Source organism: Lepidochelys olivacea (assembly GCF_965140295.1).
Source record: "Lepidochelys olivacea isolate rLepOli2 genome assembly, chromosome: 7".
NCBI classification, from domain to species: domain Eukaryota; kingdom Metazoa; phylum Chordata; order Testudines; family Cheloniidae; genus Lepidochelys; species Lepidochelys olivacea.
Window position 1 is genome coordinate 57,036,607 of NC_140417.1, and position 17,477 is coordinate 57,054,083.

Genomic DNA, 17,477 nt, shown 5'->3' on the forward strand with positions numbered 1-17,477 from the left:
AGTGCTCAATGAGGGACAGTTAAGGGTGGACCTGATTTTCAGCAAGCATTGAGTCACCCACCTTCTGACAATCAGGCCCCTTTAAGGTGTCTCACATAAACTCATGGCTCCTTTTGGAAACCAGTTAAACATGGGTCACACAGCAAGACTGGACCTAGCAGGGGGGTTAGCGTGGTGAACCCAGATCCTGGCAACCATTGCTTCGGCAACAAAGCTGGAACCTGAGAGAACATTATCTGCTTTTGGATTGGTGTGTGTCATGGGTCGGAAGGACTCTTTGCTGGGTCTGCTTGTACACATCCCTGGCAGATCCCGTGTAATCGTCTCCAGGTTCCCTCTGGCACAGTATGAATTAGCGCTGATGTGATAGTGTGCTGCGTGTACGGCTGAGTCACTGTGAGAAAACGCTGGTGTCTCAAGTTCCCGGTGGTTCATTTATTTCCTGCAGCCTTTGCCAGGCCCTCAAGTCCCTCTTGAGGGAGCACAGGTGTCTGGAAGAGCCTTTGGGTGTTTTAGAGGAGAGAGCGCTGTCTGCTGCTCCCAGCAGGGAGTCAGGACTCCGGGGCTCTATTCAGAGCTCTGCCACTAACTCGCTGTCATCTTGGACAAGTTTCTTATCCTCAGCATTCCCATCCATCAAATGGTGCAGATCCCCACTGTAGCACACAAGGGGAGACAATTAATGCCACACTCTTTGCAGCTGTAAGCCCGTGATGCATCACTGAGGTTAACAGCATGGCACTGCCCGACCCAATGAGGAATCGGGCTGCTAGGCTGGTGCTTTCAGTGAACTCCTACTGACATTAGGCCTCCTTGACATTTCCAGACTCAGTGCTTAGTATACTGGGTTGTGAGGCTTCATGTTGGCAAGGTACTTTGAGTGAGCAGGGAAAAGTATGAAGGCTTGTGCCTGCAGAGAGCAAGGTTGTGTAGTAGGGTGTGCAAGTGAGGCTACGCAAGGACAGCCATTGGGCATAGCCTCGCTGCCTTCCTTCCACTCAGGTTAGCACGAGGTTAAAAGAGGGAAGATGGCGGGTGTATCTGCAGAGGCAGGTTCATAACCCTCCATAGGTATGAAAGGCACCTCCCTCCTGCTCCTAGGCAGCAGTAGCGTGGCATCTGACCATGCGTCGTCAACGCTGAGTTGGGTTCCCATATGTTTCCTGCCTGCTAATCATGTATACCCATGGCACTGCACCTGGGCAGAGCAGGACTGGGCCATGGGACTGCTTTGGTAAAGGCTGTATAGGTAGGAGAGTCCTCTGCTGTAGCGTGGATACCTGGCACTGGTGGAGGGAGCGAGGCTGTGGTCTCCCTACAGTTTCTTTGGGGCTGTCTCGAGGAGCAGAGGTGTGGGGTTCGTAGTGTCAGTGTCTGTGTGCCGTGGTCACTATTTGCTGTGGGTGAGCACACGCCTCAGGAATCGTTCTTCCAGCAGCCTTGCTTTACGTCACTTCAGTTTTTCTGCCAAATATTTGAAGCACTTCAAAAAAATCTCCTTAATACAGTGGGATTTGCAAACTGTTCCATTCAGAACAAGTGGCTTGTGTGAGCTGCCATGGCCCCTGGGAGGGGCCGGGGCCATGAAATTAGTTAGGAAGAGGCAGGCTGGTGGCGGTCTGGCAGCAGGGTGGGCAAGAGGATTAGCGTGAATTGTGAAAGCATGTATTTTGCCTGGAAAAAAATGTGCACTGCATATTTTCCCAGGGAAGTGTGTGAAAATCCAGCCTTAAATGGTGCATAACTTTTTATGAATGGGCCCTTTATCGTACTCCACGGAGCTCACTTATTCTGGCTTCCTCATCTGCATTTCCTCTCCTTGACATCCTTGTTGAACTCCAATTCTAAATCCAAGAGGCAGTTGCTCACTGACCCTAGAACTAAATAACTTTGCAACCTCAACACTGTTAGCAGCATCTCCTTCCCATACCTTCGGAAACTTCAGCAAGCTGTGTCCCCATCTTTGTCATACCGCAGTGACTCCTGACCCATGTGGACTAGCCTTGTGCTTGCAGCTGTGCACCTTTTGGAGGGTGATTTTTGTCAGATTTAATTAGTTAAGCAGAGTCGGGTCTGAGTTAGCATTTGGATGGGAGATGCACAAGGAAAAGACGGAGTTGTGGTTCAGCAGATGTTATTCCACCCCAGCTCTTGCCTTCACTAGGTTTGTAACACACCTTTAAACCCCAGGGCAGCCTAGTGTTAACATCAATGAGCTAACATGCTAAAACTACAACTGCCTTCCCTACACTAGGATTTTAAGGCGTGTTGGTTAACATGCATTAGCTAATTCATGTTAAAACGTGCACCTTTTTCCCTAGTCTTGACATGGCCTGAATAGATAGAGAGCCAATCATGCAGCCTGTTGGTTGGTACTAAGATGCTGACTTTCCAATGAGGTACAAAACCAATCTCTCAGTCATCGGAGGTTATTACATATCCCCTGGATGTACCTTTTTTTTTTTTTCTTTCTTGTGAGACCAGGAATGTAAACCTGATGTGCTAGCTGAATTCCAACTTAGGTAATTACATTCAGCCTCTGCCAAATTCCCCCTGCAGATTCAACTGGATAAGATGGAATTTAGTTACTCCTTTAAATGAGGAACAAACCCCAACCCTATTGCATACAGCAGATAGCGTCGCTGGTATCTAGCAAAGAAAAGATCCATATTGCGTTAGTTACTCCCAACACTTATTTATTGTTTGTACCATGCTTTGAGGAGCCTTCTGGCTGAAACATTAATTAGGAATTATCATTATTAATCTGATTGCTCTGCTGGATTGCAGTTTGCGGTGGTACAGTTCAGGAATGCCACCTTGCCTGTTGTAATCCTGACATTTACCAGTGAGAATCAAGTTGTGTGAAGCATCCAGTGAAAGTGCTTGTGCTGGGGAAAGGCACTTAGTGTAACCAAGTGCTGTAGGACTATGGAGGGTTGAGTAGGAAGAGATGCTCAACTAAGATGATTCTGTGTCACGTGCAAGGGGTGGAAGTGATCACCAGGGCTGGCATGATGGAGAGGTTTTCCCTCATGCTACATCCACAGGAGGAATGGATCTGTCTTTCCTTTTGGGCCAGTGATGCTGAGATTTTCCAAGCTGTCCGGGAGCTCTCTATATCGCACTCCCATCTGTATTAACCCACTGTTCTCCCAACCTTTGTCTGTCTGGTCTATTGAGACTGAAGCACCTGGGGACAGGACTGCTCCTTGCCATGTGCAGGAATAGCGCTTAGCACCATGGCTCCTTGTCCTGGGTTCGGCGCAGTTGTCATACAGTTAACGCTAACAAGGGCCATCTTTATTCTGTGTCTGTGAAGTGCTTAGTCCAATGGGTTCCAGCACATGACTAGGGCTCCTGGTCACACAAATCAATAAGAACGATGGAAGGTATAGTGCCAGGGCTCCTGGGTTTTGGTTGTCACTCCTAGCACTTTGTCTCTCACAATAAGTGAGACTAAAGTCCCCACTGCGTTCACCTACATGCTTTTTTAAGATGACCCAGACTTTGCGTGGGTAAAATGAGAGCCAGGCGAATGGTGGCAGCATTTGGGAATGAGCCATGCTGGCTTTTGTTCCCGGATGATATTTGAACCCTGTCCTGGGTGAATACAAATAAGGTGACCCCTTCTTAAAATCTAAGTTGGAGTAGGAGTGGAAAGCCTTTTAAATGGCTCTGTTTACTTTTACCATTGACTCTCTTCAACTGCAGGCGCCTCGTACATCTCCCTGTCCACCACTGTTGCGATCACAAACCACTTTCGCCAAACAGTGGAGAGATCTTGATTGTCTGTTTCCTGCCTTCTAGGTAGATTTTGTGGTGATAAAGTCCCCGAGCCTCTTATCTCCATGGACAGCAGGCTGTGGATCGAGTTCCGGAGCAGTAGCAATATCCTGGGCAAAGGCTTCTTTGTGGTTTATGAAGGTATGACTCTTAGGTCTGCACAGTGATTCCAACACCAGGCATCATACGTGGGAATGTAACAACTGGGCCCAGAGCAGGGACCTGTTTGACCATAAATGAAGGCTCTCAACCCACTCATGTTTCCAAAGGCTAGCAGGGGCTGCAGAATTCGGAGACCCCCTTCAGTGTGCAAAGCCCAGATCAACCAGCCTGGCCCACAAATCCGTTTCTAGAGCATGGTAAACCGCCACGAGGAGACCACATCTGAGCATGGGGCTCAGATCAGCTCTTCTGCTTACCCCTGCCCTATCAACCACCTATTGTAGCTATGATCCATCTAGCTGAAGTTCAGTCAGTGTTTATCGCTGGGGTGTTAGCACTTCCTCTCAGGCTAATTGGCCAGTCAGATCTCTGCTCAGAGATTAGAGCGGGATAAGCGTCTGGCACTGAAATTTCTACCCTCCCTGAAACCAAAGGAAACCAAACCAGCTCTTTGTCCTTCAGGTAGATCAGGCAAGTTTCTTGAGGCTTCTTGGATGAATTCCGGAGTCCCTTTCTGCGCAGCCTAACATTTCTTATGAGAGTAGGGACTTGCCCTGATGTGCTGGCCACTCCCTGCTTGTCTGTGGGCATGTGATACACTGGTGTGACGCATTATGTCTATTGTCTGTGAGGCTCTTCAAGATGAGAGGTGCTGTAGACTTATAAAACATGATGATTTAAGGAAAACTCGCTCTCCTGGTTGTGTGTGAAGTTTCAGAACTTGCATTGATTGCTGCTGTTTCAGACCCCTATTGATTCAACTCCTTTAAAGGCCTTAGCCCCTTTAAAGCTGTGGAGAAGAAGCTGTCCATGTATGTCAGAGAGCACTGGTTTGCATTGTCCCTACTGGGGCTGCATGGGCTCATGGGTGTGCAATGGAGTTGGATGAAATTTTTGGACTAAAGGTGTCTTTTTGTTGAAATATGTCCTTTCTTTTTTTTAAAAAAAGACAGTTTTTCACACACAATTCTCCATGTTGTTTTGCATGAACAGTCTTCCAAAACTTGTATAGAAAATGCTGGAAATGTTATGGAAGTGTTTGAAAACTCTCCATAGCTGCTTTTGAGAGGGGAAAAAAATTGAAGAAACGTCCACTGGTTATTTATAAAAGTAATAATAAAAAAAAAAAAAGGGTCCATTTTGGTCACTTGGGAATGAAAAAAAAAAGAATTTTTTCAGAAAAGTAGGTTTTCATTTTGCGCCTCTCCCTAGTTTGCAAACAAGACAAATTTCCCTGCCAACACCACACAGTGAACTGTGGCATTTATTGCAACCCAGAGGCTTCAGTAGTAACTGCAGGATCAGTGGCTCGGATGGGGCTGGCCAGGCTGGGGAAAGGATCCAGAGGTGCCTTGGGCAAATAGAGCATTACAGGCATATGGGCACTGGGCTTTATGTGAATGACGGCTTTGCAGAATGGGTTGTTAAACAGAAGTTTTGGAGGACAGTACTCGGTACCATGGGTCTGTGCATCTGAGAGCTGGTAATGCAATGTCTGCAAGAGCTAAAGTTCAAGTTTGGGTCTGAGCCTTTTCCTAGCAATTACCAGGGCTTTTGTCCCTTTTTTAAATTAAATATTTGGAGAGCTTTTACCCTCATAATTGTTTTTCTTTCAAAATTGATTTTGCTGCTTAAATTTTTGTTGTCGCTTCCCCTGTCTGCCAGAGTAATTACCGGGGACCAAAAGCAGCGAGATCGGAAAGATACGTAATTCTCAGAACTGGTGACACAAATGGATCTTCATTTGTATCACTTAGTTCTTTGGCTGGATTTTTAGCCCTGGCACTTACTGCCTGTCTGAAGTACCACTTGTCTTGTCTCGCTCTCTGTTGAAAATACCTAGAGAGCAGGTTCATGCTGTTGTCCAGCTCAATCCATTTTGCTTGCACTTACAGCAGGCTGTTACTAGCAAGAACCTTTTGCAACGAATGGAATAGATTTTAAATGTCAAAAAGTATGAAATTCACCAAAAAAACAACTCCGGATTGGAAGGCCTCAAACAACCCTGAGCAGGACTAAGAACTTTGAACCCAATGCTTGATTCAGGCCAAACCTTCACTGAAGCTGCAAGCCAATGCTTTAAAACTAGAGTGCCTGAAATTTGACACCTGCAGAAGAGCAGCCTGGTTTTCAGAGGGAATGAGCACCCACTGGTCCAAGGGACACCTGGGTCTCTCAGCTGCTCTGAAAATCAAGGCACTTCTATTTCGGTGCCTAACTTTTATGCTGCTGCTTTGGGGGACTGGTCATGCCAAAGTCAGTGGCAAAATGGTGCAGGATCAAATCCATGCAATCCCTCATTTTCGTAGATCATGGAGCTTTCAAGTTTGACAGTTTTGGACATACTGTTCCCTTGGTTTGCTCTGATTACAAACAGTCCGCTGCTGCCCAGTGGAGTTATTTTGGATTTAGAACAGATCAGATTTTGGTCTCCGGTTCTTTCCTGAATAGTCTGTGCTATGAAAACTGCCTTCACATGGGCTGGATGCATATCCTCTTCCACGCGACCAAGTTCACGGTGGGCTCGGCCACTGGCCTGCCTCAGTTTCCCCATCTGTAAAATTGGGCTAATGATGCTGATCTCCTGTGGGAAGTGCTTTGAGAGCTACTGCTGAAAAGCACTAGATAAGAGCTAGGTTGTGGTGTTTTCAAAAGAGGCAGGACGTAATACACACACTTTTTCATGGCACCGTCCCAAAGCACTTGACAGGCTACAAGGTACAAATCAAACTAAAAAAGTGAGGTCGGAAGCATGCTTCAGCTGGGTCTGGCTAACGCCCAGCAAACTCTACACTCTTGGCAAAAAATAAATTCAAACAAATATTAGAGAATCCAGACCTGAGCAAATCTGGAATCCAGCCAGTTCTCTGCAGCCACGTCATCATTCCTCACTCCTTATGGCACTGACTGACCTGAAGTTTGCCCCTTTGTTTTGTTCTGCAGTGGAAGTATGTTGGGTCTATATTGTTCGCTTTGCAGTGTGGTGGTGTTATAATATGTTGGGAATGGATTCCTGAAATCCATTTTACAGTTGGGTGGGGGGAGAGTGAGTGATAAAGGATTATAGAGCCATGGGGAATTGGCCAGGTCCGTTGTCTGTCCATGTCCAGGCTTCCTAACATAATTAATAGTTTTTCTGGTGGACTCTGTTAAACTCCCGTTTTCAGCCTGGACTCCAGGTTTGGGATTTTCCCTGTATCTAATGAGTGTGAGAGATTTGACTCAGGAGTGGGAGCCCTGATCCAGCAGATCTGACAAGGACCATCAATGCAGGGCACCATTCCTGCAGACTTCAGTAAGCCCACAGGAAGTGTGTGGGAGGAGTTACCCCTGGGTGGGATAAGGAAGGTCGTGGACAGAGGATTTTGGCCGCATGGGTAACTTTAAGCTCTTACCATCTTATATCTAGGATATTTGAAGAAATTAAACTTTTGGGGGGTTTTGTTTTGATGCAGCTGCACCTTTTCTTGTCCTCCATTTCCCTGTATACATCCCTCAGTCCGCTCCATCACCTCCTTAGTGGTCCACCTCTGCCTCCTGCATTTACCCACTTTGTGTCTCCCTCCTGGGCCCTTCCACTCTCCTGCCATGATCTCCTGCTTCCTGACCCCATGGCCACATTTCCTGTTCTAGTCCATGCCCTCCCTTCCATAGACTTATAGAATGGTAGGACTGGAAGGGACCTCGAGAAGTCTTCTAGTCCAGTCCCCTGGACTCATGGCAGGACTAAGTATTATCTAGACCATCCCTGACAGGTGTTTGTCCAACCTGCTCTTAAAAATCCCCAATGATGGAGATTCCACAATTCTCCTCAGCAATTTATTCCAGTTTTTTGCCACTCTCACAGGAAGTCCTTCCTAATATCCAACCTAAACCACCCTTGCTGCAATTTAAGCTTATTGCTTTTTGTCCTGTCCTCAGAGGTTAAGCAGAACTATTTCTCACCCTCCTCCTTGTAACAACCTTTTATGTACTTGAAAACTGTCATCATTTCTCCCCTCAGTCTTCTCTTCTCCAGACTAAACAAACCCAATTTTTTCAACCTTCCCTCAGAGGTCGTGTTTTCTAGATCTTTCATCATTTTTGTTGCTCTTCTCTGGACTTTACCCAATTTGTCCACATCTTTCCTGAAATGTGGTGTTCAGAACTGGACACAATACTGAGCTTTGTCCCATACCCCTCCCCTCCACATTTACACTTTCCACCATTCCCTGAGCCCCCCATTCATCAACCCCACTCCATTTCCACCAGACAGCTGCTCCCCTCTATCCATCCCCACTTCCTGCTTCTAAGAGTCTCCCAAATTCTGACATCAGGGATCACAGCTCCATGCCATCCTGCCACCTCCAATCTTTCCCTTCCAGTTGCCTCTCTCTCAGTTCCGTTGGTGCCCTATAAGAATCCTGTCCCCTTGCAGTCCTCTCCAGTCAACAGCTACAACACAGCCTGGAGTTAGAAAGGTCCATTCATATTTCAGTATTGTTCCGTGTACCTGTCAAAGGAACTTGCAGCCTCACTCTTCAGTAAATGGAAGCAAATTAGGAATTTATAGGCATGGTCACTGTGGAGCCAAACACAGTTTAGGAAAAGTTTGAAAAAAAATGAGTGCAGCTATTTTGAAGATACCAAAGGAGTACTTGTGGCACCTTAGAGACTAACCAATTTATTTGAGCATAAACTTTCGTGAGCTATAGCTCAATTCACGAAAGCTTATGCTCAGATAAATTGGTTAGTCTCTAAGGTGCCACAAGTACTCCTTTTCTTTTTGCGAATACAGACTAACACAGCTGTTACTCTGAAACCTTTAAAGATACCATAACTTCAGAACCCTTTCCGCTAACTTTACCAAACTTCCCAGACTAAATCTACACAGGGATGAGACCCTGTGTGTAAAATTTCAGGGGAGTTGGGTTCTTCTTAGGGACGATGGGAAGGGAGGGAAGCCTTCTAAAAACTGGGCTTATAATAAACTCGCTTCAGCTTGAACTACAGAGTGGCTACGGCTGCTCCACATGATTTAGGACTCGCTAACCCACTGCTGAAATGCAGCTGCTACAAGGGGGGATGGGGTGGAAATGCAGCAGCCGTTCTGCACTAACACCACTAAAACAGGATGATTTTTAGGAGTGGAATTGACTAATAGCTCTCCAATTGAGACTGCAGCAGGTGGGGCTAACAGGAAGACCTAAGTTGCAATGAGTAGCCAGGCTACTGGAGTTGGTTAACACAGAAATGCTATGGAATCTCTAAGATAGTCAGGGTCTTGGTTTTGTGACTCATCTGGAGGCAAGTCTATCCAGTAGCTTCGCCATTCATTGTCACCCTGGTTTCTGAGAAGCAGCTCCATAGAGCTGCTTGGATTCAGTGCTGGAAATCTAATGTGCACATTGTTACTTAATGTTTGCTATGGTAGTGCTCAGTTTCAGGATCGGGACCCATTGTGCAAGGTGCTGTACAAACCTACCCACAGATCCCATGCAGAGGTCACATTGGGCTCTGAAAGCGTATCTTCATTTTTTTAAGGCTGATTTTAAAAAATAAATCTAAGCTTTAAGTACGGTTTAAAAAAGAAACACACGTTCTCTACGCAGCTCCTGGTGCTGATAGCATAAACTGCTGTTACCTATTCCTATGTCGAGCTTTCTTTCCTTGATTTGATCCTCTTACCAATATGAAAAGTTTTATTTGGAAAACAGCCCCAACCTTGTCTACTGCAACTTGCTTCTCTGTGGCCCTTTTTCCAAGTCCCAGCTCTACACTTGCAATGTGCAGTCCGACCTCTGTGTTGCCCAACTTCTTGCCTGCACAGAGAAATGCCTGTGCCCGGATTCTAAGTCTACAGAGCATCTGGGGATGCATATACATATGAGACCATATGCAATGCAATGCAGCTGTATTAGATCGACCTTTATCTTTAGGCACATCTTCCCATGAACTCACATTATGTTTGCAATCAGTGCCATCTAGTGGCAGGATTTCACTTTGCTTTTTTTGTGGGCTTTAATGTTCATTTCATGTCTGATTGCTATTATTTATTTGATGATTACATTATTAAGTGATGTACCAGACACAACTATCCAAACAATTCCTGCCCCAGAGAGCAAGATATCCTTGGGGGCGGACACAGCAAGACAAGAGGCACTAAGCAGAATCATGTTAGGCTTTTAATACCTTTCACAATTTGTTTGGAGGCCTTGTAGAATGAGTGTCATTAGAATAGATTTGCAAGGGGAGAGGGTGTGCTGGGAGCAGGCATTTGGTGAGGAAACAATGTGTAATCCCATCCATGTGGTGTTTGTTTTTGTGAAGCGATTTGCGGTGGAGAAATTCACAAGGATGCTGGCCAGATTCAGTCTCCCAATTACCCAGATGACTACCGACCTTCCAAAGAGTGCGTCTGGAAGATCATGGTTTCCGAGGGGTTTCATGTAGGACTCACGTTCCAAGCATTTGAGGTGAGAGGTTTGAGGTGTGTGCTCTTAAACCAAACTAACACGGCAGCCCTTGAGACTGTAAAAAGGACGTATGATAGAGAATGTACAATTTGTAAAAACTGGGGAATTTTCCCCCTAAATGTTTGTTTTAGAAAATTATTTCCGCCCAATCCTGACTCCACTATCATCAATGAAAAGTGTGTACTGTGTGTGCCTCCTTGGCTGCTTCTCCAGATAATCCATCTATAACACTTTTATCTGAGGACCGCAAACTGCTTGACAGCCTGTTAGTGGTGTTGTGTATCACAGTAGCATTCAGAGGTCCCAGTGCTTGGTTCTGTCTGGGCACCTAAGGAAGACAGGCCCTGCCTCAAAGACCTCGCTATCAGAGTATAAGATGAGAACCAAAGGATTCAGCAAACAAACAATGAGGAGTACAAGGTAACAGTGAAGCAAATTACTCAGGCTCACGCAGTGGCAGAGCCAGGATACAACCCAGAAGTCCTGGCACCCAGTCCCCTGCACTACCCATCAGGACACTCTGCCTGCAGGGAATGTTGAGAGAGGATTCCTGCCATCAGACTGCAGAATGCACAGGACATTGATTCCCTAGCCAACCCTGCACAGATCTATTGAGACTGCATCACCCAGGAACACATCCATATCTTCCCCCTCCCCCTTTAAAATCTTATAGTAGCCATAAAGACCTCGGGACAGACCGTTCCAGCCAGGTTTTCATAGAAAAGCAGAAATTAGAGAGAGCAACTTGAAGGTTGCTGAGAGGTTGAGATGGAGCTTACATCTGATGAGTTTGCAGCAACTAGGATTATTTAGCCTTGAAAGGAGAAATTACAGGATTTACAATAAGTGAGCTATGTAAGAATATTAAATTGGGGCTTAGAACTGATGAGCCCCTCTGTACTACGCTGTCATGTAACATGAGATCCCAGGGTTATTTAATGAAGTTAATGGTTGATAAATTTTGAATAAACAAAAGGAAGATACCTCTTCACCCCATGTGAATGGAGATTAGCAAATCATATTGTGTCTAGGGGCCCGATCCTGCTCCCACTGAAGTCAGGAGCAAAACTCCCCCTGTTTTCAATGGGGCAGGACTGGAGCATAGATCAGTTTAGGGCCAGCAGTGGCATTTGTGAATGTCTAATAAAGTGTCCTGTTTCAGGACAGCAGCCAGCCTCTGCAGAGGTCAGGAAGGATTTTTACCCAGTGTTTGCACTATGCATTGCACTACTGGCCAGGTGCATTCTGATTTGATTGATTTTTTTTTGCTGACTCTGAAGTAGCAGGGCTGGAACTAGGCTGTGCCGGACCCTGATGCCGTGTCTTCTTGACCTATGTTTTAGCTCCCATCTGTTCCTTTTGTAAAGGCCAGTGCAGGATTGTTCTCTCCAGTCTCTGCTTGTTTTGTCCAGACAAGGGCCATCAACTCCAATGGGTTGGCTATGGAACCCCAGGGCATTCCCCAAGCTGCCTAGTTTGTTGCTCATCTCCCTCCTTTGCTGTCACTCATGAGGTGTGGCCACAGTGCGGAGACTTTGGTATCCTGCTGGGAAAGCAAAGGAGCCCTAGTTCTTGAGCTATTTGCCAGTTGGTGTTTTGCATGCTGGCTGGTGGGTAGGGATGTTCTTTCCCTGCTTCGAGATCATCCCCTGGATTTGCCCCTCCTTGCGGCTGAGCCTGAGGAGGGCAACTCTTGTAGATAGGAACCAGAGTCTCATTGGAAGGTGGCATGTGAAGGCAAGACAACTAAAACCATATAACACTCTGACGCTGCATCTCAAGGGGCTGCAGGGGATTCGATGGCAGCCCCGTGATGCAGGCAAGAGGCTTCAAGGCTACTAGCAGAAGATCCAGTGGGTCCCACCAGGCCCAATACCCTTGTGAGAAGGCAGCATGATATGGTGGGTGCTTTGGACCCATGATCAGAGCAGATATTGAACATCAGAAGTGTGTAAAACAAAAGTAAAGATCCAAGAACTGAAGAGAAAATGGAGGGGCAGGAAGGTAGGGTCTGAGCCCGTCCTTCAGGCCCTCTTCACTGAAATAAGGGACTAGGCAAACTTTCCCCATGCTGCCCTGCCCATACACCTCAGCCCTGCCTGGATGAACAGCAAGGGGCAAGTTATGATGGGGATTTTTTTGTGCTGTCACCTGGGAGCTGAGCTGAGACCGATCCGTAGCTACGTCAGTAATCACAAATTACACATTCAGTTAAACTACATTTTAAACCATACAACTGATAATGTGCTTTGCAGATTGGCAGGCTGATGGTAACCTTGAGGTCCAAAGTCTGTTCCACTTGTTTGTTTGTTTTACTTTTGATTGAGAGGAATGTTACTTAGGACCACCTGTCCCCATGCTCCAGGCACCGTTAACGTAACTTCAGTTGCTGAACTTGGGTGTATTGCATTTTTAAGCTGATCCACCACAAATCCGCCCCCCACCCCCGTTCCCCTCTTAACAATTCCCCACTTTCAAAAGCCTGGGGGAAAAAGATGAGCCCTGCTTCAGCTGAGCCAGAGAGCTTTGCCTTGACTGTATTGAATCAATGTGTGCTTTCTGATCCTTTAAAGCTAAACAGAATCTGATGGGGCTGAGTGAAGTGGGTGACCTCTGTTGGCATGTTCCCTTTCCCTCTGCAGATTGAGAGGCATGATAGTTGTGCTTATGACTACCTGGAAATCCGAGACGGCCCTACTGAGGACAGCCCTTTGATTGGACACTTTTGTGGCTACGAGAAGCCAGAAGATATCAAATCCAGCTCAAATAAAGTGTGGATGAAGTTTGCATCTGATGGGTCCATCAATAAAGCAGGGTTTGCAGCAAATTTCTTTAAAGGTATGGATTACACATTGGACCCTAAGGTGGTTTCATTAAGATGAAACCTCTCAATCAGAGACACTTGAGACCTCTCTCCAAGGATGGCCCATGGGCCAAGTCCAGGCCATAATATTTAGCAATGTGGCCCACAGGCAACAATCAACATAAGGCCTCTGTCTAAACTGAAGACTGCAAACTGCTTGGGGTAGGGCAGGCTGGGAGCTGAAGACTACGTAGCTCCTTATTAAAGGGGAAATGGCTGCCTTCCCCTCTCCATTTTAAACAGACCAAATGGGGCCCATAGCTTCCTGGCAACTTGCCATTGTAGTCCTCAGCTAGTCAACTCTGGGGGCACCCTGTGTTTTAATGAATTTTGTAATAACCAGGAATTTAATGTGCGTCTTGCATTGTTTGGAAGAAACATGAAACATACAAAGCACCCGACAGCTTAAAAAACTTGAGTAGAAGGTGGTTGAAATCTGTGCTTTATGAGAACATGGGACACTAACTTTTAAACGCTGAGAATAAACCAGCCATGAACCTATACAGGATCAATCCTTAAGGGCTAAGCCTTCTACTCAGGTCCAACAGTCAGGCGATGAGGCACCAAAAATGAGGGATTACCTTGTCTTCAAGCCAGAAATGTGACCATTGGGATTATTCTAGTTTATGCTACTCCATGCTGTCCTTACGGAGAAGCTAGAGTAGTCCTCAGTTATGCAGACAATCTCTGAAGTGCATATAATATTAATAATGATGTGACTGTCTTAGGTTTATATGGTACCTTTCATCTGGAAGCATCCCAAAGCATTATACGCTCGCCTGTACTGAAATGCAGCCTTCTCTGGAGTGGGACATTGCTGCTCCTAAACAGTACAAAGCAGGTTAGGTCAGGAACTGAAGATAAATAGTTCTCCAACAGGTTGGATTTGATTTAAATCAAATTGATTCAAATCATGGTTTAAATCACTAGTTAGGAAGACTTGATTTAACCATGGATTTCTACATAAAAGTGCATTCTTATTGGTTGTTATAACCTTAATACATATTCTTCACAACTCAGAGATAAATGTAGGGTTCATTTTTTGAAGGTACACACTATACATTTTTAAGTGATTTATTTTGAAAACTTTTCAGATTAGTTTTACAGCTATATCAGAAAATGAATGATTGTTTGGTTATTTCATTTACCAAAGGTAATTGAAGCAGATATTTATGAAGTCATTGGGAGGTGAACTATCTCCAATTCAACAGGTTAATCATTAATGTTTGGAGGATTTTCTTGCCATGCTGTATTAGGAGAACATCACTAGACAGACATTTAAATTGTTTTATTTAACTAAAACAACAATGTTATGTATTCTGGATTTTTTTTCTTCAACAGCAAACATAATATTTTAACAAAACAAGAATATGATTTTTTTGAATTTAAACATTCAAGTTTTTTAAAATCAGGTTTGTTTTTGTTAAATTGTTTTTAACTAAATATTTAAATAAAATATTAAAAAAAAACAAAAACCCAAAATTAAATAGACTATGTCAGCCAGGTCAACATGAGAAACTTAAAATATTGGCTTCTGCAGCTAACTCAGTCGTCTTCACCTTCATTTTCCTGTTTGTTCATAATCTAGAAAAGAAAAACAAGCTTTCCTGCTTTTTCAGGTCCCAAACGATTTCTCAATTTGGAATGAATTAGTCCAAAGGAAGAAAAATACACTGGTAGAAGAAGCTACTGCTGTTAAAAGTGAGATTATCACTTCAACAGTCTCTAAATCCAAGTGCTTAAGTGACTTCCACCAGCTTACTGGTGTGACTTTCTTTAAAACCTCATCAGCAAACATATATTTCTTGAACAGTTCACTCTTAGCTCTGAAGTTTATTATAGTTGGCATTATGGAGGGATGATGACTGGGTGTCCATGTCATAGCCAACTCTTCTTCTTCAGCAGTTAAGGTTTGACCCTGGTGCCGAGTATTGAGAATATCTGCAAGAAAATGAGCTGGAGATAGTGCTTGTCCCATTTTTTTTTTTTTAATGCTTGTAATCGAACTCTGTCATTGCATATTTCTCTTTTTAACATCTCACTCAGTTCCTTCCAAATTTCAACAGCGTCAGCAACAAAACAGCTACTTCCCTGCATTTTGTTCAAGGCTACAAAAATAGGCTTCAGGGTACTCAGTGTGTGTTCAACATTTCTCGTAAGCCCAATGTTGAGAATTTTGGCTGTGACAGTGCCATCTATTTGTTCACGATTTTGTTCACAAACTGTCATCAGATTAGGCCAGTGCTCAAAACAGTCCACCACTCAGTTCCATCTTACTTCTTGTGCGAGAGTTAACTTGGTTCCTCCATTTTTTTCAGAGCAGCTGCTGCAAAGTGGTTAAGGAAGTATTTTGCAATTTCAACAACATTAGCCTCTATTTCCGGAACACTGAAGCCTTTGGCTAGGAGGTGCATCAAATGAGCCCTACAACTATATGTTGTTGGCTTGGGACTCTCTTCTAAATAATTTCTTCTCATCTTGGATACATTTGCAGCATTGTCTGTGACCAAGCTGCCACTAGATATTTGCATTTTTTTTCACAGTTTGTTATAGCTTTTACTGCTACTTCTTGTAAGTATTCTGCTGTGTGTGCATTTCCTGATGTTTCAGTTGTTTCTGTAAGGAAGACATTCCCTTCTTCTGTTGTCACACAAGCACATACAACAGGATCATTGTGGACTTTGCTCCACCCATCAAGACTCAGGTTAACAATTTTACCCTCTAGATCTTTTGCACATTGTTCAATTTCTCTTCCATACACTTTATCCAGCAATTTGCCTGCGACATCTGCTCTGTTGGGTGGACTGTATCCTGGTCTTAATGACTGAACCATGTTAATGAAGTGTGGGTTCTCAATCATACGGAAAGGAGAGTTAGTTGCATAAACAAACCGGGCAATTTTTCCATCAATTACTGTTTTGTAAATGTGCTGGTTCTTATCACAAACTTATCTATGGTTGTTTCTGGGTCATAGAGATTTTTTCCCCTTTTTGCTACAGGTGATATACTGTGGCTATGTGACACACATGATGTGACTGAAACACTATCATTGGCAGATAACTCTGAAACTATAGAAAATGATGGTGATCTTGAAGGTGGATAGTCTTCAGAATCCTGTATGTTGAGGATGGATTCTCCTAAACAAAATAAGTCAATGCAGTTGTTCAATTATTATTACCATACTGCTCATTTAGTATTACTCATTGCATTCACTGATGCTCAGTACTACTTTAAAGGTGAAATTGTACAAGGAAGATCTGCCTATTTCAGCTATTTATTTTTTTATCACAACTGCATCTAAAATGATAGTACCATAGAGTAACAACTATATTTTTTACTCAAACATGAGAATTCAAGAATAGTCCAGAAGGAAGACAGGCAGTCCTTAAGAAAGAAGTATGAAATAAAAAAGTTTACCAACCTGAAGATCCTGCATGTTCAGACACGTTCCTTTCATCATCTTCAACGCAGCTTCCTCGTGAGAAGGAACACGTCTCATGGTGTTGTTTCATTTGGGCGACCAGGCCTTGCATTTCTTTGCTGCACTGTTTGCATTTTGCACGCATGCCTGTCTTCCCCACAGGTAGAGGAACTTCATTAAAATATTCCAAAACTGGATCTCTTTTTATGGCCTGCTGCCATTATAGGTTTTCCCTTCTAGTGAGAGAAAGGTATGGGAAATCTCAAATCAATGAAGGCTACACTCAGAAAGACCTCAAGACTTCTGGAATATGCTACTCAAACAGTTTCCCTTTTGTTTCTACTGCCTGTCCCTCCCTTCTCACATTTATCTCCAGACTTCTTCTCCTTGTCCAGATCTATTCCGCCCCCAACAATCTTCTATTCATTGAACTTTTTGAAACTGTTCACTTTTAGAGAGACATAAGGGATTGAATCTGTGTACACAAATTTGCAGAGGGACAACAGGGTTGAGGTCTGTTATTTCTCATCTCTCCATATTATTTATTTATTTTAAAACGTTTTTGCTGATAACAAACATGTTATCTCTGGAGACACAAATCCACAGTCTGAGAACTGCAAAACTTAGCATCTCTGATGGTATCTTCTAGACTGAGCACTGAGTCCCACTGGGTAGATAGAAAAATTAATCTAAATAATCTATCCAGAAACCCCTGGAATCCCGTAAAATTGGGTCCCTAATCCATGAACTATTGGAACTCATTTACAAAACTTTTCTTAACCATTACATGAAT

General features: G+C 44.3%; 1 protein-coding gene across 1 annotated transcript in view; it reads left to right on the forward strand.

Annotated features, from left to right (window-relative positions):
* TLL2 (tolloid like 2) overlaps window positions 1-17,477 on the forward strand; it is a 182,534-nt gene that overhangs the window by 143,721 nt on the left and 21,336 nt on the right. Inside the window, exons 11-13 of the mRNA XM_084632912.1 lie at window positions 3,808-3,924; window positions 10,255-10,400; window positions 13,043-13,238. Of these exons, the coding sequence (XP_084489038.1) occupies window positions 3,808-3,924; window positions 10,255-10,400; window positions 13,043-13,238 (459 nt within the window). The remainder of the gene's footprint in view (window positions 1-3,807; window positions 3,925-10,254; window positions 10,401-13,042; window positions 13,239-17,477) is intronic.